This window comes from Ambystoma mexicanum, chromosome 10, assembly GCF_040938575.1.
Source record: "Ambystoma mexicanum isolate Mex_15411 chromosome 10, UKY_AmexF1_1, whole genome shotgun sequence".
Lineage (NCBI taxonomy): Eukaryota > Metazoa > Chordata > Amphibia > Caudata > Ambystomatidae > Ambystoma > Ambystoma mexicanum.
In genome coordinates, this window is record NC_090932.1 from 889,566,213 (window position 1) to 889,588,189 (window position 21,977).

A 21,977-nucleotide genomic window follows, 5' to 3' on the forward strand; every position below is an offset into this window, starting at 1 on the left:
CCCTCACAACTCTATTTCTACCTCACTCTCTGAACTCGGCTGGCTTCCCTTCTTCTCACAATTGAAATTTCAATTCCTCTGTCTTGTCTACAAATCTCTCGATGACCTCGCCCCCCCCTATCTTTCCTCCCTCCTCTCATTCTACTCTCCCTCTCGCTCTCTCCACTCAGCTGATCTCTACCTTCTCACTGTACCCCCAGCCCCTTGTGCCTCCTCACGCTTCTGCTCCTTCCAACTCTTGGCCCCCTTCCACTGGAACCCCCTACCTCTCTCTAGCCGCTCCACCCCTACATACTCATCCTTCCACTCCTCCCTGAAAGCCCTTCTTCTCCACTGCCCCCCTGACTCTCCTTCCCTACCTCTTTCCCCTTCAAACCCCCTGCCCCCCTTCCCTTCCCCCTCCCTCCTTCTCCCTCCTCCCGCTGACCTCAAATTGGATACTGAAACAACCACGGGTGTAGGAGGTCACCTGGGGGCCCCCCGCCTCCCCTTCCCCTCACTCCTTCACCCTTCCTCCCACTCAGCAGACCTCAAATCAGACATTGAAACCCCCTTCACCTACCTCCTCTGCCCTCCCCAACCCCCCTCTTCCCCTCCTTTTGAGTAAATTGTTTCATGTTTGTAAATATGGTTCTTTCTTTATTGTACCTTGTTGTTACACTGTAAAGCACTTTGGAGTAAAGCGCTATATAAACTCAATAAACATAAACATCAAGAGTGTGTCTGGCAGAATGGGTAGGGCCGGAAGGGAAAATAGTGAAGGAGAGAAAGGTACAGAGATCACAGAAGAGTTTAGAGACAGGAGTAGTGGAGTCATGGTGGATGTTGAAGTCACCAAGGAGGAGGAGTTTGGCAGTAGCAGTCATAAGAGAGGAGGTAAAGTCAGCCCATTCAGAGAGGAAGACAGACACAAGGCCAGGGGGTCTGTAGATAGTGGCAAGGGTGAGAGAGAGAGAGAGTCAGAGAGAAACCAAGTTTGCAGACAAGACTTTCAAAGGAAGAATAGGTCTGGGTGAGTATGAGCGAGGTAGGGACCCACTTAGGGAAGATCAGGGCTACTCCACCACTAGATTGATTGGGCTGAGGCTTGGAGAGGATCTTGTAGCCGTCAGTGAGGAAGAAGAGAAAAGCAGTGACACAGCTGGCACTTAACCACGTCTCAATGAGAGCAAGGACGTTGAGATCAAAGTCTTCAAGAAGGAGGCAGATATCAGAAGAATGTTTGACAGCAGATCGAGCATTCAGAGTGGCTAAGTGTAGCAGATCACCACCTTTAAAGATTTTCTGACGAGGGTTACAGGGGGGTGGTACACCAATCGGAGGTGGTGAAGGAGGTGCAGAGAGAGATGAAGGAGGAGTAGCAGAAGAAGGTAGGAAGTTGATGAGGGCTGGCAGGCACCAGCGGAAGAGAAAAAGTTTGGGTTGAGGACCCTGGGCCATGACAGTGACATTGTAATGGACGTTAATGATGCACCTAGAGGATGAAAAGTGTGCCAAGAGTATTTCCCATCTAGTGCTGCCATTAATGAGTGAAGAGGAAAAAGGGGAGAGAGTAGAGATCAGATGAGAGGTCCATAGGTCTGTAGAAGGGACTGAGAAGAGGATACCAGTTAGAGTCTGTCTGGAAGTAGCACTAGCATAGGTCTACCTATTGCTGACACCTATGTTAGGGCTACTACAGGAAAGAAGCCAAGACATTTTAAACTGGTTTCCTCCTGACTTTGTGAGAGAGGATGGATAGAAGATAGAAAAATAGTTAGTATAGATGGGGGAGATGGAGAGTGCCATTGAGGTGGATCAAAGAGGGACATATGGAGAGGCTTCACAATGCACAAGCAAATTCACCAGGCGGCCTAGCAGTCAGTTGAGGCAGGAGGCTGCACAGATGTAATGCACACCTAAATTCAAATTATTCGAAAAGCACAACAATGCAGCACAGAATGGAGGATTTACAGATGTAAAGCACACCTACATTCGAATTATTCCAAAAGCACAACAATGCAGCACAAAATGGAGGATGTACAGATGCAAAGCACACTTAAATTTAAATGTTAACAAGGCATTAAGAAACAGAAAAGCATCCAGAAAAGAAACATATTTCAGATGTCACAGAAATTAAAATTGACAGTTAAGCTAGAGGGGAATAGGAGGCATGAAACAACCAAGCAGTCATTGGTAGAGGGTCTAAGGGAGGTGTGGGGGCCAGACCAAAGTGATCCAGGTTGCTTATGGGTGCATTGCTAAAGCAGACATTTTCATGGTTGGAGCATGTAGAGTTCATTGACAGTTTAATGTTCTTTTATAGGAGCATTGCCTGGAGGCAGCATGATGTAGTAGCGGCTTGGAGAGGGGTGCCATCCAGCACGGACATGGCCAGACAGGAGCCTTAGTGTGGGCCTTGGAGGGGGCTGATGTTCGCTTTCCACCCCCCGTGATTGGGCAATGATGAATGGCAGCGGCCATCTTTGTTGATCAGAGCCCGCCCCAAAACAAATGGGCCAATTTTGTTTTGTGGGTGTAACACGGCCAGCGAGTCGATTTTGCTTTATGGCGCTGACACTTTTAATATTAGGCAGAACAGGCAATTTGCAATAGTGAAGAGTGCTTGCCGCACAGAATCAGTACAGAAGCGCTTGCAGGCACACAATGCCCATCAGGCATTACCTTGTCAATGCAGATAAGAGCGTGCTGATGAGCAGAGCCACTGTTGTTTCCTAACGCTGACGACAAGCTGAATGGAGAGAGAGGCGGGCCAGGGGTCTAGTGTGGGCCTTGAAGGGGGCCGGCGTTCGCCTGCCAGCTCCCATGATTGGGCAATGATGAATAGAATGATGGGCAATTGATGTGGCTGATGGGGAGGTAGGGCAGGCACTCCTATGCTTACCTCAGGCAGCAGCCATGTTTGTTGATCAGAGCTCACCCAAACACAAATGGCCCAACTGAGTTTTGCGGGTATAACATGACCAGTGAGTAGATTTCGGCAATGTGGCACTGCCGCTTTTCATACTGGGCAGACCAGGCAATTTGCAATAGTGAAGAGCACTCGCCACACAGAATCAATGCGGAAGCACTTGCAGGTACACAATGCCCACCAAGGGCTTATCTCGCGAATGCAGATAAGAGCGCTGCTCCTGCATCCTCGTGCTGATGAGGAGACTTGCTGTTGTTTCCTAATGGCTGGCGGCAAGCGGAATGGAGAGAGAGGCGGGCCATGGACCTAGTGTGGGCCTTGGAGGGGGCCGGCGTTTGCCTGACAGCTCCATTGATTGGGCAATGATGAATGGAATGATGGCCAATCAATGAGGTCGATGAGGAGGTAGGGCAGGCACTCCTGTGCTTGCCTCAGGTGGCAGCCATTTTTGTTGATCCAAGCTCACCCAAAAACAAATGGCTCAACTGAGTTTTGCAGGTATAAGGAGGAGAGCCACTGTTGTTTCCTAATTGCTACCGGCAAGCGGAATGGGATTTTAGAACACACGATGACAAAGGATTTTAGACCACAATTCAGGGGCAGTCTTTAATGGTATAGGTGTCAACAAATCCAGACCTGCAGCCCTGGATGGCTTAATATCACAAATGATGTCCTTAATAGCCTGGACATCCAGAGTATTGTATAGAAGTAATTCAGAGGCAACATTTGGTATTGCAGTAACAGTTGAATTGGATTATTTTGCATACATCTCCTCATAGTAGGTCATCCATTTATTCTCATCTATAACAGAGGCATCCACTGGGAATCTTTCTCTAAAATTGAATTAGTCCATTTCCAAAATCTAGTGCAGTTTAAACTCCCAAGATAACATAAGGTGTTTTGACTGCCATTGGTAATTAACTTTCTTTGCAATGATAAAAGATGCTGGGGCAAGACATTCACCAACCAAATGCCTAATTTGGGCACGCTTCTCTCTTTTGACTTTGGCTATCCTTATGTCAAATGTATGAGAGTAAATTCTAGCAGCATAAAAGATGTTTTTGCCAGATAACTGTTGCAAACACCTGGTAACCGTTTCATTGACAGATTCTACCCCAAATAATCCCAAAAAATTATCAAAACAATTTACATTATTTAAATCATTCAATAGTTGGGTAAATGATTTCAAAAGACGTTGGTTCCAGTTGACACTGCAGCCCCTCTTATTAGTTTCATTTAGTGCCAAAGGATAAGAAACCTCCAGTAACTCAACCTGCATGTTGACATCAAATGCTATCATGAACATGGCCACTAAAACTCCCATTGTCAATAGATATGTGTGAACAGGTTCCCAATAAATTTCCCAAAATGAAAATAGGGTCTATCCAGAAAAAATCAATCCCTGTAGTCCAGGTAAAAACATTATCATTTGATTCAAGACCAATCGAAAACTAAAATGGACAAGTTCTCCCAACCTACCCTTGTCTAATCCATGAGAAAATCTGGAACTAGAAAATTCATCACTCGTTAACAGATTATCCGCACAAGTGGAATTGAAGTTGCCACATACAATAATGTTATGAGGAGGCCCATCTCCCAACCAAGAACCCATTAAAGCATCAATTGTATCATGGATGTCATGGATGTCATCACTTTTTTATTTCTGAGGGTTCCAGTATAGATCTACAGGTCTATTAGCAACACGTCTTCGGGACTACACTCAAATTCCAGCACTAGGGCTAATAATCCTTCATTGTATGTTTGAATTAAGTAGGGCTGTGCTTTTATATTAATAGCCACGGCTATGGCCAGACCACCTGAGGGACAACCATAAACACCTCTTTTAGCATCTATTGTAAACATATGATAACATATGATAACGTCCAGGATAAGTGGAGTTAACACCATGGTCTCCTGGAATAGCAATATATCAAATGCTAAAAAATAGACTCTTGTTTTGTTGCATTAACAATGTTCGTGAAACCACAGTTATTCCATGACAAAAATCTCAACTATTTTTTACTAAAGATAGCTCTTGGGTCCTCTAAGGATGGTATGTTTGCTAATTTCTTCTGCTAACCAGGACCAACCTTGCTGTAAATTAGCCATGCCACCTGGAAAATTACAAATATTAGAAGCTTCATTTCTCAACTCAGTTCATCGAGTACCAATCTGCTGAAGATTTCGGGTTTGGTGCTTATCGTTTGAAAGAAAAGACGAGTTATGGACTGGATCTCTCAGCCTGTGCAGACCGAAACCCATTGACTTATGAGCATCAATTTGATCCCAAACTACACATGCTACGAGGTGTGAGTAAAAGTGGTCCACCAATCTATCGTCACCGTAATCTGGTATTTCAATGATGTAAATGTCTCCAGAATGAAGAAGACCAAGAGCTGGATTTTGAAAATATATGAAGCAATTTAGATTGATGGAAGTAAACAGTTCCATTTATCTCCAAAATGTTCTCAAAACCTATGAGACTTTCATTGTAATGTAGTTGGTCTTGCACTTCACATGATGATGCGGGAATAGAGTGTAAAGGTATGACCCTCTCCCCTAAAACCGATTTAGCCAAGTTTTCTGAGCCAACGGACTGGGTAGCTGTTAATATATCACAATGTTCGTCAGGTCGAGACCTAACAATATTGTCCCATGGTTCTACTCCATAGTCCTTAAGAGCAACCAAGTCATTGTTCTCCTGAGGAATTAGACATTTGGTCATCATCCATTTAGCAGTTTTTGTATTGGACTTTTTTTCTTTTTTTTTTAGAGGCTTCGTTGTGGCAGTGGATTCCCCTACCATGTCTTCCACCTCTTTATTCATTTGTGTGTTGAGATCTATTATTGCTTTGTCAACAGGCAGTGAACAAAGACATTTTGTCAAAGATTTCCTTTTATTTCAATTTCCATTTGTTTTTATGTCTTTTTTGTTAGCTGTTTATTTTTCCCTTTATTCTGTTTTCTCTGACCAGCAGATATTATATCAGAGTCAGAGGAAAGTAAGATCTTTTTGTTGACTTCATTACAAGGAAAGTTCTTGGAGCCTCTAGAACAACAAAACAAATTTGGAGAAGCACTTTATCTTGGATTGGATGAATAAATAGGTAATAATGCACTCAGATAGTCGTCCAAAGGAGCAACCGGGATTGTTGTATCGAACGTCAAGCCCTCCATCACAGGATCTTTGGCCGACCTTTGGCAATTGCTTCTCTTCACAGAAATTAATGTATCCATGATAGTCATGAGTAAAGAAGTATTTTGATGACCTGAGTCTTTAATATTTTCATATACTCTAATGATTGATTCAAGGACCGAATTCAAGGACCAGATGGAAGTAGGACCTAAAGTTTCACTATGGCCCTCATTACGAGTCTGCCAGTCACCCGCTGGTGCTACCGGCGGGTGACCGGCAGACTCGCCTTACCGTTTCTGCTGCCTGAGATCCCAGTGCTAGCAGGATATTACAGACGGTGGAGGAACAGTAAGTTCCCATTCCCGTGGAGTCCCTTAGGACTCCACGGGAATGGGAATCCTGAAGCAGCGACACCGTTAGTAACGGTGCTGGTGCTTCAGTGAAAAATCTGCTGGTAGGGTCCAGATCATAGTCTATGTTTGGATGCAAAAATCTTATATGCAAAACAAATTTTAGATGTGTGTTTGTATGTTTGTCCGGCTATACAAATCCACACTGTTGAACCCACTGCTACCAAATTTTGCATGGATTCCTCATTTGTCTGGCGCAAGATTGTAGTCTATGTTTGGATGCAAAAAATTCATTCCATAGGCACCCTTATTTACTGATGCTCACCCCAATTCACTACAGTAGGTACTAGAAGGAAGCAACATTTGGAAAAGTGTCTGAAGCAAAATGTTCAATGTGTTGGTTATTCCTTTGAAATGTATTACTACTGTATACAGTTCAAAAGTGCTTATTAAAGCATTTCTAAAGGGAATAAAAAAAAGAAATTTTACATTTTCTTTATCACACAACTCCAAGGATGGGAAATGGCAAGGTTACAGTGTACTGAAGTTCATTCACGAGAAGAGAGCACAATCAATCAATCTTTCTTGGACATTTTCTCAAATGTGCTGAAGCCATTGAGTGACTGAAAGATGCAGCACAAAAAACAAACATCACTTGGAAAAGCTCCATCTGATGCATAGCAAAAATCAACATCAAGAGCTTTGGAAACACAACAACAAACCGCAGCACGACTTGCTGACCAGAGGACAAGAGCAACATCCTCCACGTCACACAAGACACCACTTGATAAGGACACCTGCAACGCCTGGTACCCCAGCTAGTTGAAACATACATCTGAGTTTAGCCAAGAAAACACAATCCACCATTACAAAGAGACATAGATTGCCATGGGGACAGTAGTCAATGAACTTCACACTGCAGTCTTGACAGTTCTGCTATGTTAGCTGTGGCTGCTTGCAGAAGTCCGGGAGAAGAGTGAACTACCAAACAACAGCAAGGCGTCATCACAAGACTATGTCACTGTCCAATGAAGTGCTTCAAGATATCATCTATTTCAATGCTCAGTTGCATATTCACACTCACTGCCTGCTCCACATGAGTGGATATTCTTGGATGAAGAAAGTAAAATGTCTGTGTTTGTGCAGGTAATTACATTGAGGTTAAATGTTCACTGTGTCACATGCCGGTCTTGTGCTCTTTGCATATACCAATACTTTCCTTATTGCATACATTCTTAAATCGACAAGACAAGTCCAGGAATGGTGTGCCGCCAACGACCTCTGCCTTAATGCCAGTAAGACTGAGATTCTACTTATCGGCACACCCAATCCCTCCTTCCCTCCAGCTCTCTGGCCGGCCTCCCTTGGCCCTCTTCCTGCGCCTACCTGCAAGGCAAAAAACCTTGGGGTCATCTTCGACTCCACACTCTCTTTCTCTCCTCACATATCTGACGTCTCTAAGAAGTCACACTACCAGTTACACCTCCTCAGAGGTATCCTTCCTTTCCTCTCCTTCCCCCAGAAGCTCACTGTCTCCAGAGCCCTGGTTCTCTCGAAGCTGGATTACTGTAACAGCCTCTATCTAAATCTTCCTGCCTCTACTCTCCGCCCTTTGCAACTCATCCAGAACAGCACTGCAAGACTTGTCCTTGGCCTCAAGCCCAGGGACCGTATCTCTCCAGGACTGAAATTACTACACTGGCTCCCAGTGGCTGCGAGGATTAAGTTCAAAACCCTCTGCATTGTCCACAAGGCCTTCTGGGCCCTTAGGCCAAAATACCTTCAACTCTCTCTTCCGAAATATCTTCCTTCTCGAGCTCTTCGCTCATCCACCTCCAACTACCTCAGGGTCAGCCGCTTCTCCAAGCAACGAGCTGGGGGTAGATCTCTCTCCGCAGCAGGGGCCTCCCTCTGGAACAGCCTTCTTGCCTCCCTGAAACTTGAGGATAACCATCTCCAGTTCCAGAAGCACCTCAAAACCTTCCTCTTTGCCTCTGCTTTGTCTCCCTCTCTCCCCTGCTAAAATCACTGAACCTGCACTAAATCTGCTACTGGGCCACTCACCGATCTCGGTCCTTGGCCCAGCCACTCTTCCCTGCACTGCCTACCTGCACTACGGGACTGTCTCTGTATCCTACAGCCCCTTCTCCCGGCACTTACCTGCACTTGCCACCAGCTGGCCCTATTATTTATCTTGTATTCTACTAACCATGTACTGCACTTTCCTTGCACTTGCCACCAGCTGGCCCTATTATTTATCTTGTATTCTACTAACCATGTACAGCACTTTTCCCCCTCTCCCCTTCCCCTTGCACTTTTCCCAGTCCCCTCTACTTTTGCACTTGCGCGATCTGAATGACACCTGGCCTAGTAGGATTGTTGTCTGTCTCCCCTTGTTCCCCCCCCCGCCTCGTCACGCCTTGAAACACTTGTGTATAGGCGCGTTACAAATGCCAATGCCAATGCCATATCATACAGTCCACAAACCCAGAGCAAAACAGAATGCAAGAAGATAACACAAACCTGCTGTGTGGCTTCTTCGATGTCGTCCACCTTATAAAGGAAAGGATGGTTGCTCTCTGAGTTGAACTTGTTTATTGCATGAAGCAGAAGGTGCGTTACTTCTTGGCTCTTGGCATCGATAGGCATTGGACAACCAAGGCACGGTAAAACTGGAGGAGGCACAGTTGGTGGTACTGAAAGAGAACCAAAAAATAAACTAATTCATGCAGCTAAGACTTGAAGCTGTGCACTAAATTAGGCCCTGAACAAGGCCTGCAGGCTTTGGATGTGGTCTGTGTTCTATGCTTCTTTGCTATGCTACGTTACACTATGTCAGGTTTTGAGCTGTAGAAACATGTTGTGTAATGTCTTGTTCTGCTGGGATCAATGTGTTGTTTTCTCAAAGCTAAGTATACGTTAACTAGATTCTATCTTAATGCTAATGTATGTACACATTCACTCCTTTCAGGAGAAGAGGGGAGAGTGTGATGTTGGTTTTCTTTTATACTAGCTGATCAGGTCATGTTATATTATGTTGAGGTTTCATTATAATGTTTTGATTTAAATCACTAATTTTCAAGCCCCTTCAAAGCCGTCATAAAATGCAAGATAGCAACCCCCTAAATATGCCAAAAGAAAAACTAGAAGGGTAGACTTGGACATCTAATCTGGTAATTAGACCATACACCCCTGTTTTGACCTAACATTTGCATGATACCGTCTATTAATAGGACACAGTAACTACAGCCCAGGGTGAGAGGGCTAGTCAAAGGCAGGATTATTTAAATTAGCTTTCATAAGTGCCCATCCTCAGCCTAAGAGGATGCCTGCCTCACACACTAATATAATCATCACCTTGCAGGACTCAGGAGCCTACAGGAAGGATGGACTGGGTCTTCTGCTCCAAAGGAAGCCCCGGTTGAAATCCCACCCTCTGTTAAATGTGTTCATGTTTCCTTCCAGCTTTCCCATCTATAGAACCTGGTTGATTGTGGCCATTCGGGGGCTTGGGAGTGTAAGTAGAAGGGCTTTGCTCACTTTGTTTTCTTGGACATGGTTTCTACATGCCTTGGCTCACCATGACACTGTGGAAGGCTCAAAGGTCTGACCACGGCTAAGTCTTCGACCTTAAGCACTGCCTGGGGTTAGGTAAAAATGACAGGAGGAAACAGTAAAATTTGAGTTTCTTTGAATCGCTTTTCAGGGAGCTTTTGTAAACTTGGAAACTTCGGATTTCTAGCATACAACTCCTCCCACATGTTGGGAGCCCAGGGAAGTAATTAGGAGTGCTTGTCATCTGCATTTTCTTGGCCATGGCTTCAACATGCCCATGCTCACCATACAGTTAGTACATTCCAAAGATTCCCCTTGGCGCAGCGAACACCTCTTCTCCAGTCTTCTTTCCTTTTGGTGCTCTGCCCCATGGAATACAGTTGAGTCCCACAATAAATATGGTCCATTTGTGCACATAGCTCCTCAAACTTTGCCTTCTCATGCCTTCCTGAATATCTTATGTAACCAGTTTCCAAAATACACCAATGTGTCCTCTTGAGCAGTACCCACAATGCCCCAAAATCATACACAACCATCAATCATAACATAGCACAAGCGCCCATCCCATCGTCTGCATATTGTCAGTTACTTAGTGCAGCTCTTAACCAATCATTGCCATAGTTCTTCCTTTGATCAGGTCCTCGGTGTCCATACGCTTGCCTTTTGGGCCTCAGTGGCCTTCCTCTGTCAGTTCCGGAATGCCTGACTTTAAAGTGCCCAATGCCCACATCATCTGGTCTCTATTTCCCACTTTCCCGTCCTTAGTCCCACAGTGTCCACATCCCAATCAAATCACCAGTGGCTGTGCTTGGCTAAATATCTCACCCAACAAACGCCCCCCCCTTTGATTAAATCACCAGTCCCCATCCTCACCAAGAAACCAGATTCTCCCAACACCAATGCCCATATGGTCTTTGGTGCCCACACTTCCAGATGAGGGGTCCCCAGGGCTTGGCTTCACTAGCCAGCCCCCTTTATCCATCTTAATCCATAACGGCACACATACAACTCCAGTTATGTCCAGAGGGACCACCATCTACTCTTAGGTTGCCCACTGACTACCGTCATCTAGGCTTAGGTTGCCCACTGACTACTACTGTCTACTCTTAGGCTGACTACCACCTTCTACTCTTAGATTGCCCACTGACTACCACCTTCTACTCTTAGGTTGCCCCTATCACCTTCTCTTAGGCTGACTACCACCATCTACTCTTAGGCTGCCCACTGACTACCACCTCCTACTCTTAGGTTTCCCACTGACTACCACCATCTCCTCTTAGGTTGCCCACTGATTACCACCTTCTACTCTTAGGCTGCCCACTGACTATTTTCACACATCAGATGCCAGGTTTCCACATCAATTTGATCTCTATTAGCTGCTACCCCTTATCCGTTCACCGTTTGCCCTCTTCCTTTAAGGCTTGCACTGCCCACGTACCTGCCTTCAAGTCCCCAGCACTCCCCATCATGTCAACAGTGTCTTCGCTGTCCCACACCATGTTGGTGCCCTATGATGAATTGTTATTGTTCTGGTGGAAAGCATTGTTGGCTGCAGCAGTGAAATCTTGGTGTTTGGAACAGAAAAATATAAGGGCACACGTTTATTTTGGAAAGAGGGGAGTCTTTAAAAGTGCCCTGGCAGGTGTTCTGAAATAACTCAATATAGACCTGGCTATACAGCTAACTGGCTTCCCACTGAATAAACATACCCTAAACCATTTGATATATAGCAGGAGAGCAAAGATATTATTGCAGCCAATAGTGAACAATAGGGCAATATATGGAATCAAGTGCCCATGCAATTTACTGTATATTGGAAAAACAAAATGGGAAGTGAGACAACGGATATGTGAACACTGCTCATATCTCAAGAACAAAGTTACTGATAAACCCCTGGCAGCCCATTTTAACCAAAATCAACAAAAACCCACTGACCTGCTATGGTTCATTATCCAAATAATTGAACCTTCACTGAGAGGTGTAGATAGAGATGCACCACTCAGAAAAGCTGAGCAAAAATTGATTTTCAAGTTGGACACAGTCAATCATGGTTTGAATACCACCATTGAATGGGGTCTATTTATGCATACGAGATAGGAATTGCTATCAGCCACGGTATAGTCTGGGTCATGATATATGCATACTCATGACAGGTGTAAATCAACCCTATTTTTGAGTGCCGCTTTTTGAGTGTGAATGCAACCGAGCATCCATTCTTTATGATCTATTTATAAATAAACACCTTACAATGGTAATAGAATTTCGAAGTGCCCCCGGCAATTTCTTCCTTAAAAAAAGTTGTCCTACCTATTTGCCTCAATATGCATGCATTAAGTGAGTGATCTAGTTTTTGAACGTTTTTTAAAAATGTTTTTGACATCTCGGAAATCTGTTCCACAAATCCATGGCTCAGGCATATACAATCAGGCCCAATGTTATGACATAATGGGCTCTAGACACCCCGTATGCTGCTGTACTAGTCTCTATAGTAACACATGTAAACTGAAATCCAAAATGGCATCTGCCATCTGTTTCAAGCCTCGTCTCCATGACAAGGCCTGGCTACTGCATCTCCAATAACCACACTACCAAGATGATATGCCAGACCTTTATGTTAGTGGACCCTGATTGCCGTTACACTAATACACTAATAGATGAGTGTATATAAGATCTAGCACATCATCTTAATTTCTTACCCCGTTAGAACGCCATAGAAACATTGATAAACAAATGAGTTAAGATGGCCCCGGCCATAACTCCCTAACCTCGTTTTCATAATGAGGCTTGGTTGCCGTCTTCTTCACAACCAAACCAGGAAGATGCGATTCCATTTACTGCCGTGGACTGCTTCTGCTGCATCCCAGAAAACGAGACAAGTGTCTGTGCGCAGAGATTGAATACTGCATTAGGTAAGCGTGGGTATAGAAGTAACGCAGCCCTGGTTTTGATGGTGGACCCATCCCCTGTTGTGCGCTCATTAGGTACAAATAGATAAGGTTGAAAATGCCCCTTTTTGTCCATCCTGAATAGCTGAGGAAGACTATTATCCATCTGCTCTGACACAATCAGTTGTCCAACGAGGCCCCAGATATTGCGAGTCATTTATGCCAGACTTGCCTGAGAGAATATAGACTCTTCAGAAACCCTCACTTGAGTGATGCATCAAGCAAACCAAAAAAAAATGTTACCTTTCGAAGGACAATGCAAGAATGTGTGAATTGGTGTTGTTTCCATTATAGACCCAATCCTGTTAATGTGCTGTACCTAAGAACACATCTAAGTACTGCACACCTGACCTCCCAGGAAAACAAGCAAAGACTCTGGGTAGGCAAACGTATAACACACATGTGTATACTATGATTTTATATTTAGAATGTAGGAGAAACAACATACATTTAGTTTGGGTTTGTCCCTGTGTAGAGGGAAGCTATCAGTCCTGCAAGAAGAAATTGGGCTAATCAAGTATTCTGACTGGAAATCACAGCCCTATGAACTTCCCATGTTACCTACCTTAATGGAAGGTATTACACAATTTTTTATTTGCCATAATTGCAGAATAGACCATTAATAATATGTATAAGAGAGATGTCCAACCATGATGTAAAACCAATAGTACATTTTATATTGTAGGTCATGTGAACAGTGAGGTGGTCATCTGATTTGTCCTGTATTAGAAAGAGTTATATGTCCTGAAGATGGCTCCATAATATCTACATCGTGAACACGAGGGTACAGTGTATCATGCGAAAAAAAAACGAAACACATGTAGACGACTTGAGAAAGAAAGCTGAATATCAGGGTTTTCTTATTTTGTGCTCCTAAAGTGAATCTAGACACTGAATAATAGCACAGTATTTTACAACTGCACTTCCACAAACTCTATGGGCCTCATTGCGAGGCTTGCGCTCCCGTAATGAAGGGTGCCGGTACGGGACTGGCACCGTTCATTACGGGATGCGCAATTACGAGGTTCCCTTGCGGGACCCGGAACAGACGTCTGGTAAAACCAGACGTCCTTTCTGGGCCCTGCGAGGGGACCAAGGAGCTAATAACGGGCCTGTTATAAACGGGCCCGTTATTAGCTCCATCCCCATTGAGCCCTATGGGGGCTCAAATGGGAATGGGGATGGGTTTTTCCAATAAGGACTTTTCGGGTCCTCCTTGGTTGGAATAGCCCGGTAAATCCTCATTGGAGGAACCCTGTATGGAGGCAGCCATGCCCTTATTAAGGGCATGGCTGCCTCCATACTCGTAATGAGGCCCTATGTGTAGCAAGAGACATTTGATGTGAAATTAGGATCACAATTGTGCAATTGCTAGTGGTTGCCATTTTAGCGCTGTGCAATTGGTGTCTAGAATCATCATGTATATCACAGTATACTCACCCCCAGTCACACACCTTTGTGTAATTTGTTGTATGCAGTGAAGTGTAATAATTAATAGTTTTTTGAATGATTGTCCATTTGAAGTGTAATAATTAATTGTTTTGAATGATTGTCCATTTTACATGGTTCTGGTTTAGCCGATTCCTAAGGCGTTCTGTGTACATCGTAAATAAGCGACATGAGATCCTGTGGTCTTCACTCTCTATTGAGCTGTATGTATTAGTAATAGCAAACAGCGATAACATTTAGATGGTGTGAGTAATTCCTTTACTCTTTCAACTAAGGGAGGGGTAACCATTCTCCTATAGAAAAATATATGGGTCTGGTAGATTGCATGTGACTGAGATTGAGTGTCAGTTGATATGCACTATATGTGCTAAGGAGGGTCCTCTATATAGGTGGACCCCACTCCCACTACCCAGTTGAAGAAATGTTAACTAGAGCTGCTTAGTTCCTCTATACATTTATGAGAAGGATCGGTTTTACATGCTGAGGTCATCAGATGATGATAACTTCAGCAAGACTGAGACAAACAACTGACAAGGCATCAGTCAAGAGTTGCTCACAACTCCTCAAGCACATTTTCCCTGGGTATTAATAAATAATGAGATACTATTGATGAGTAAAAACACAGTAGTAAAACATGTTTATGTAAAAGAATAGCTTGTGAGACAAGGCTAGCTGTTGTTTCACAGATTTTAACTACTGATGGTCAGTGTTCCTTAGAATACACCCACGAATGCTGGTGTTGACACGTGTTATGTTTGTTTTAAGTTCACAGCATGTTCTTGACATTTCTCTTTGTGGCATGCAGAATTAAGTAATATGCCCCGAGTGGCGGGGGCATTACCGACTCAGGTAATGCCCCCTCCGCGAGGGGCATATAGCTATTAGTACCCCGGCCTGCAAAACTGCGTGACCAGGGCACTAAAAGATTTTTTTTTTCCCGAAACGCTGCGGAGTTTCGGGGAAAGAAAAAAGACGTCAAAGAAAATGGCCGCCATGGAAAGGGAAAACGGAGTGTTTCCAGTGCGTCTGCTCCCGAAAAAAAAGAAGGTAAGTGGGGTTGGGAGGGCGGAAGGGAGGGGAAAGGGAAAAAAAATATAAAAAACAATAAAACTTACCTGGGTCCCTGGCGGGGGACGATGGAAGTCTCCAGCCCTATGGAGGCTCGGAGCAGGGATGGCCCCACTCCGAGTCTTCACACGGCTGGAGGCTTTCATCGTCCCCCGCCGGGGACCAAGGCATAGAAGGTAAGTGGGGTGGGGAGGGCAGGGAGGTGGGAGGAGGGAGGGAAGGAAAAAAAAGCCTTACCTCTGTCCCTGGGGGGGCGAAGGTAGCCTCTCAGCCTTGGGGAGGCTCGGAGCGGGGAAGGCCCTGCTTCGAGCCTCCTCATTGGCTGAGGGGCTGCCATGCCCCCCGCCGGGGACAAAGGCCGTGGAATCCCAACGGAGGGATTCCCGGCCTGGTAACGACTTGGCGAGGGCCAATCAGAATGGCTCTTTTATTCTGATTGCGCCCTCGCCGGGTACTAATGAGAAATCTGGAATGCTCTCCTGAGTATTCAAGAATGAGTGGGATGAGCTAGCTGTTGGAAAGAAGGTGTGAAAGAAGGTGTGAAGCTTAATGGAAAGCCCTAGCTCTACAGTCTATTGTATACATTGAAGTCATTCTGCCTTCTGGGAGCGTCTGTGGTTCCAGTAAAATTTCTCCACATTTAACTGGTGACGATGTGGACATGAGAAGGACTGACCAGAACTTGGAAGGTATGCAAGAGGATTGCACAACAGGCTGTGATGTCTGCTATTGGTTTGGTGAGTCTAATGGAAGGGGTAAACACAATTGAAGTTAAAAAATTGAATGTATTGTCAAGATCAGCATGTGAGGGGGGCAGTACTGTCTTCAAGTTCTTCCCAGTATGTATCATTTTTTGTTTATTGTTTCTTTATTGTTTTAAAGATAGAGAAAGCAAAAAACACAACTAAAAACACGAAAAAGGGAACATAAAGCAAGGGAAAAAAAGAGGCAATTGATGGAGTGATAAAGAACCATGGTGAAGAATGTACAGAAAGAAGTCCAGGGTGGCCTATCGGGATCCAGACCACAACAGTCTGGGAGATAGCTGAAAAAAACAAGAATACCAGTCAGCCCAGTGAAACCCAATGTCATACTAAACAAAATTACCAAAAGAGGGGGAAGCAGAAGGCATCGTAAAATACTCCAGAAAGTAGCCAACTCAGCCAATTGATCCGCCATACCAGTGGACCTCCAGCACAACAGATGACTCAACATGGGGGGAGTGTCTAAGGCCGGGGTGTCACCTGAAGCCACAGTGGGGACTGCAGACAGTCAATGGAAAGGGGTAAGGAAGATCGAACACCAGACATAAGGACAACAGTTTACTCAAAGATAGATGGATATCAGGATGAAGAGTGACTCTCAAATGCTCAGTGACTGAATCGCTAATGACTGTGAACCGATAACAAGTTCAGTGGACAAATGTTACCTGGCAATTGTGTACATGTGGCCGGGTGTGTGTCTGACTCCTGGTCACATACTGGGACTGTGCTGAATGTATAAATATAGACAGGGATGCAGGGGTGGAAAGATATGGGGAACCCCAATTTTAAGAAAAGACTACAAAAATTGTATTATTGTTGTGATCTATTGAACCTACTTAAAATTAAGTAGGTGAATTGAGTCCTTACTCTATTTACGTTCCCAATGGCACGTTGGCAGGTTGTATTATACTTGAGAGTTGCTCAATAAACGTTCACTGTGTGGAAACAAAAACGTGCAATTAATGGTTAAGACTGACTAAGTGAGTGGATCCCTACCACACTCTTTTGTAGAATGAATATTGTTGCCTTCTACAGCAGCTCACTTAACGAGAATAAAGCTCCGGATTTCGCCGACTCCTAAAACATTTTTTTCGAAAAGTCAGATGAGCCTCAAGTCAAGTAGAATGAAAGTGTATAGAAATCTTTTTTAGGAAGAAAACCTTTCCAAACTATGGTGTATTTTTCTTCTTCTATTCATGTAGCGGACAGAACATATCTGATGCTTTTGAAGTGAGTTGAATTGGTGTGAGGGTGGGAAAAGGGGGGCTGGAGTCCTATTGGTTTCCTTCATTGGACCCTCATGATATTCAGAAATTTGTTTCAATAAAGTGTCACCAATGAATAAGACAGTCAGCTGGGAACAATCGTTTTTCTTAACAAATAAAAAATGCACTTTTTTGTATACATTTTCTGGTTGCACCAGATTTGGTTGCGCTTTATTTTATGGTGAAATTTGGCCAGGGGTGTTCAGCCTTTAGCAATCCAGATGTTTTGAACTGCAAAATATCTAGGGAGCGTGAACATACTATGCCCTAGTCCACAGGTGCAGCACATATATATGTAAGTACATTTGCATTTGACAATGGCACCCAGAAAAAGCCGCTCCATTCCATTGGTGCCCGGCTCCTGCTAATTGAGCATCCATGAATTCAAGCACTAGGATTCTGAAAAGATCTAGTTTAATTCCACTCAATGTTTTATGAAGCAACATTAAAAGTTCCAACTCTAGTCAAGTGCTGATTTGGTTGTATTTGGAGCACGTGCATCACCACATCCCTGAATACCTAAGCCTAGAGCGAACAGAAATACATTTCTAGAATTATCAATCTGATTCGCCAGTTTCAGTAGAAATGGATCATCAGAGAGACTCCTTCATTTGCACATCTGAGAGCGCATCTTACCTTGGAGCTGGCAGTCTTGCTTAATTTCCGCAATTTCGCCCTTCAGAGAAATGTGCACTTCAGCCTTGCAGGTACCTGAAAGCTGTTGACAAATACAACATGAATCTTACTATGAAATACACAAACATCAATATGCACAGCGAGCTTTAGGTTTGGCCATAAAGAAGGCAGACAGCAGAATCTGCAACACATCCACACAGCGTTGCTCCTGGTTGGAATACCCGCTTTCATATTTCATATTTACACATATAAAGGGTCAGGTTTAAAGATAAATGACCTACAAAGAACGTGCTCTTCCTTAGATTAATTGAATTGGACTATATTGAGTAAATTATAGTTATAGTCATGTATAGACGTTCAGAGTCCATGTGTACAACGTATTTATTATATAAAGGTTTCAGCCGACACGTGTTTTGACAATCAAGTCGTTATCAAGGCTGACATATGAAATAATAGTACATGTAGAAATAACGTTGTCACATAGAATTATCAAAAAGCCTATCAAGGGTCCTTTTCCCCCAGTGCATTAAACCAGGAGTAAAAACCAAGTGTAAAAGTAATGTACATGATTGTCAACCTGTTTTATCACTTCGGGTGAGTTTCATAATTCTTTGAGGTGGAGTAGGGGCACAGAACAACATTATTCCCACCTGTGAAAAATTGCATGAATTCAAGCAGGCCTGTGGTTTTCATGTTTGTAACTGATGGACTTCCTATAGGATTCATGTTCAATGCCTCCACCCATCTGTACTTGGCGGGAGACATGGGGCTCATTACGAGTATGGCGGTGCAGGAGAAAAGTGGAGCTAACGGAATTACCACCACTTTTCCTGCTCTGCCATACTACCAGTTTGACCCTGGGTGCGAGATTTACCTCCAGCCTCATGCTCGTAGTAAATCCTCCTACTTTCCACCAAAAATCGGCAAAATCAGTGGAATTACCACTAGCAGAATTACTGCTGTAGTAATTCCACCAAAATCCCCAATGGAGTCTTATGGACTCCAAATGAATGGGAACTAACGCCACCATTTGTATTCTGGCGGCAAATATGCCGGACCAAGTGGCAGTAATGGTAGATTTACTGTCAGAATTGACAGTTCCTTTCAGTGAAGGTTGCTATGGTGACACCTGGATTTATGTGTTACTTCTATATTCTTATCTGAAATTATATAAAATTGCATGGCGGGCCGTGCAGTGCACGTAAGCACGTACATTGGTGGACCCTTCTGTGCAATTCGGACCTTGAGGAGAAGGAGACCTGTGGTATTTTTATTTTTTCAAAAAAAATAGAAGCAACTCATTCCAACATGACGTAAAATGGAATTACCGCACCATGCTGCAATGCTTTTGGGCGGCACTTTGGGCAACATAACCTCCTAGAGACCCAATCCTTTGTCATTTCAGAATGAGTGAGGTTGCCTGGAAATTTCTAATAAATAGGTAAATAATTTCATAAAGGCTATAAAAAAGCTATCATTTAAGGATTGAGTTCAGGTGGAAATGTGATAAACCAATGATTAAAATGATAAGGGATTACATGCTTGTTATACTAAACGGGTGAGTCGAGTGAGAGGGGCTCACATGGGAGTGTCTCCTGGATTCCACTCACATATAAACACATCCACATGCTCGGATAACAAAGCCTGTGCATACAAACGACATGTGTGCAAGAGCGGCACATCCTGGCCACATTGATATGTCACATGAAGAGATGATGCTTCCCAGAGCCAACACATCTGCCCCTCCCTCTCCATGTTCTGTCTATCCTTAAATCTATCAATTGTATTAACTTTGAACCATATGATATGAGAATTTGACTTTTATGTCCTTGATATGTTTCACGTCACAAATTCATGCATGCACATTTTGATGCCGACTGCATTCATGCAATTTGCTGATTGTGCCTCCTAAAACCAAGGGTCATTTCAAAGACATGCAGGGGAGTTCAGTCCCGTTGGTTTCTATTTTCCCTGCAACATTTTATTATTTTACTCAAACCTCTGCAAAAGGGAAAGGGATGGGTTAAATCGCGGATGGCATTGAAAATTGCAAGATATTGTCTGGAGGTCGCGCCAGTATTCGGCCGCATACTGGATATGCTTTTTGGTACAACCCTCGTCTGGACACCCTGATCAGGAAGCGCAGGAATGCAGGGGCAATCCTGTTTTCCTGTACACGTGCATTTTGCATGGCCATATTGCATAATTGGGTGGGTGGCATTGCCATGCCCTCCAAAGCGCCTGTGTAGGCCCAAGCCAGAGCCAACTGTCCAAGCAGAAAAAACCCCATGTCATTTCATGAATCTTTGTGTGTGTGCTGGAAAAGCACGGCACATTTCAGTATCTGCATTTTGCTTCTAATCAAGCCTCATACTATCTGATTCGATACCAAGTAATACACTTACCTTTGCTTCAGGTTTTACAAAAAAAAGTGTATTAAAACAACCGACCAATATATTGACTGTCAAAGGCTGTGCAAGAGTGGTACAGGCATGCGTCCTGGCCTGTAGAATGTTCAGCATTCACCATATTATTTTTGGGAATTTGAAAGCGAAAAATTAAAAAGTATGTAGAATGTAACCTGTTGTGATTACTTTGTTGGTAGAATAACATTATAACTACAGTATAAACAATCAATGTAGAAACAACTTACTTGGTGCATTTTGCAATCTGGGTTTAACGCTGGAACTTTATCCTTGGCACAATCGGTTTCTCTGATCGTAAATTCAATGTTGTAGTTTTTTCCAGCCACCACCTGCAGGAATCAGGCACATGAATTGACCCTATTTTATTACATGCTCAATGCAAAAAAAGGGATAATAATGCTTTAAATATTTATGAAAATGGCCCTTAATTTGAAGTATTTGATGACGAGTAATGTGAGTTCACTGTTTTATAGAAATAAGCACAATGAGTGGGCGTCCCAGCCAGTCGGGTTGCTCAGAACACAGACATTGTTCACTGTTATAATGTATACATGGCGTCCAAACCTGGAGGGCCGTCGGAGTGTTTTCATGCTACTATTGTCAGCTCTCCCTCAACCCTTGATTGCCAGACCCCCCCCCAATTTTTTTTTTAAAGTCTTCCATCACTACCTCACTGCCAGACTCCTCTTCCTCCAAATGGCCATCATGTAAAGAGAGAAGGGGTCACTGCCTGACTGCGTTTTCCTTGTTTCCTTGGTGGCCTTCTTTGCTGGTGTTAAATTTCCTTTAATGGAGGAACGCTCACCCGCAAGCAAACTCTGATTAAAGGAAATGTCATTTAGTTTTTCTCAAACCATTTACATTCACGTTTCTTACTTGCGGGTGGCAACGACGATAATGGCCAGTGGCCCTGGCAGTACAGGCCGGTAAAGAATTACCTTTCATGGTTATAGCACTTGCTTCACTAGGGCATTACCCTGGGTTGGCGGGCAGTTACCAGCCTTTACGTCTAACCCCACTGCCCATTATCATTATATTCATGAATTGTCTATGAGCTTAAACCGGAAAGATCACTTTAAGAGCAATCAGGGAACGATGGTCATACGCTTATTTATATTTAAACTTGAATATTATTTTAATAAAGGTTTCATTTTCATTTGTTTCAAACAGACAAGAGATGTATCAGGATTGCCCAAATTGACAACTCACTATTTCATGGGATGCTGCAAGCTCCTGCGGGCATAACGTTGGCCACCATGCCCACCTATGCTTAAGCTTGGCATAGGAAATGCAGCAAGTCACTTGTTGGACAATGGTACTCAGAACATTTTTCACGGTGTTGGTCACATTTTCAGTATTGTCCTCCCAGAAGGCCAATAGCGAGGGGAAACCATTAGTCATGTTTTGGCCCTTTGGCTTTTGAAGACAGGTGGGAAAAGTATACTCCCATGTTGAGAGTGTTTGTCTCTACA

General features: G+C 43.8%; 1 protein-coding gene across 1 annotated transcript in view; it reads right to left on the minus strand.

The window, feature by feature from the left end:
- LOC138493245 (T-kininogen 2-like) overlaps positions 1 to 21,977 on the minus strand; it is a 114,499-nt gene that overhangs the window by 20,365 nt on the left and 72,157 nt on the right. Inside the window, exons 8-10 of the mRNA XM_069620379.1 lie at positions 20,733 to 20,834; positions 18,080 to 18,161; positions 8,921 to 9,093 (exon numbers count right to left, since the gene is read on the minus strand). Of these exons, the coding sequence (XP_069476480.1) occupies positions 8,921 to 9,093; positions 18,080 to 18,161; positions 20,733 to 20,834 (357 nt within the window). The remainder of the gene's footprint in view (positions 1 to 8,920; positions 9,094 to 18,079; positions 18,162 to 20,732; positions 20,835 to 21,977) is intronic.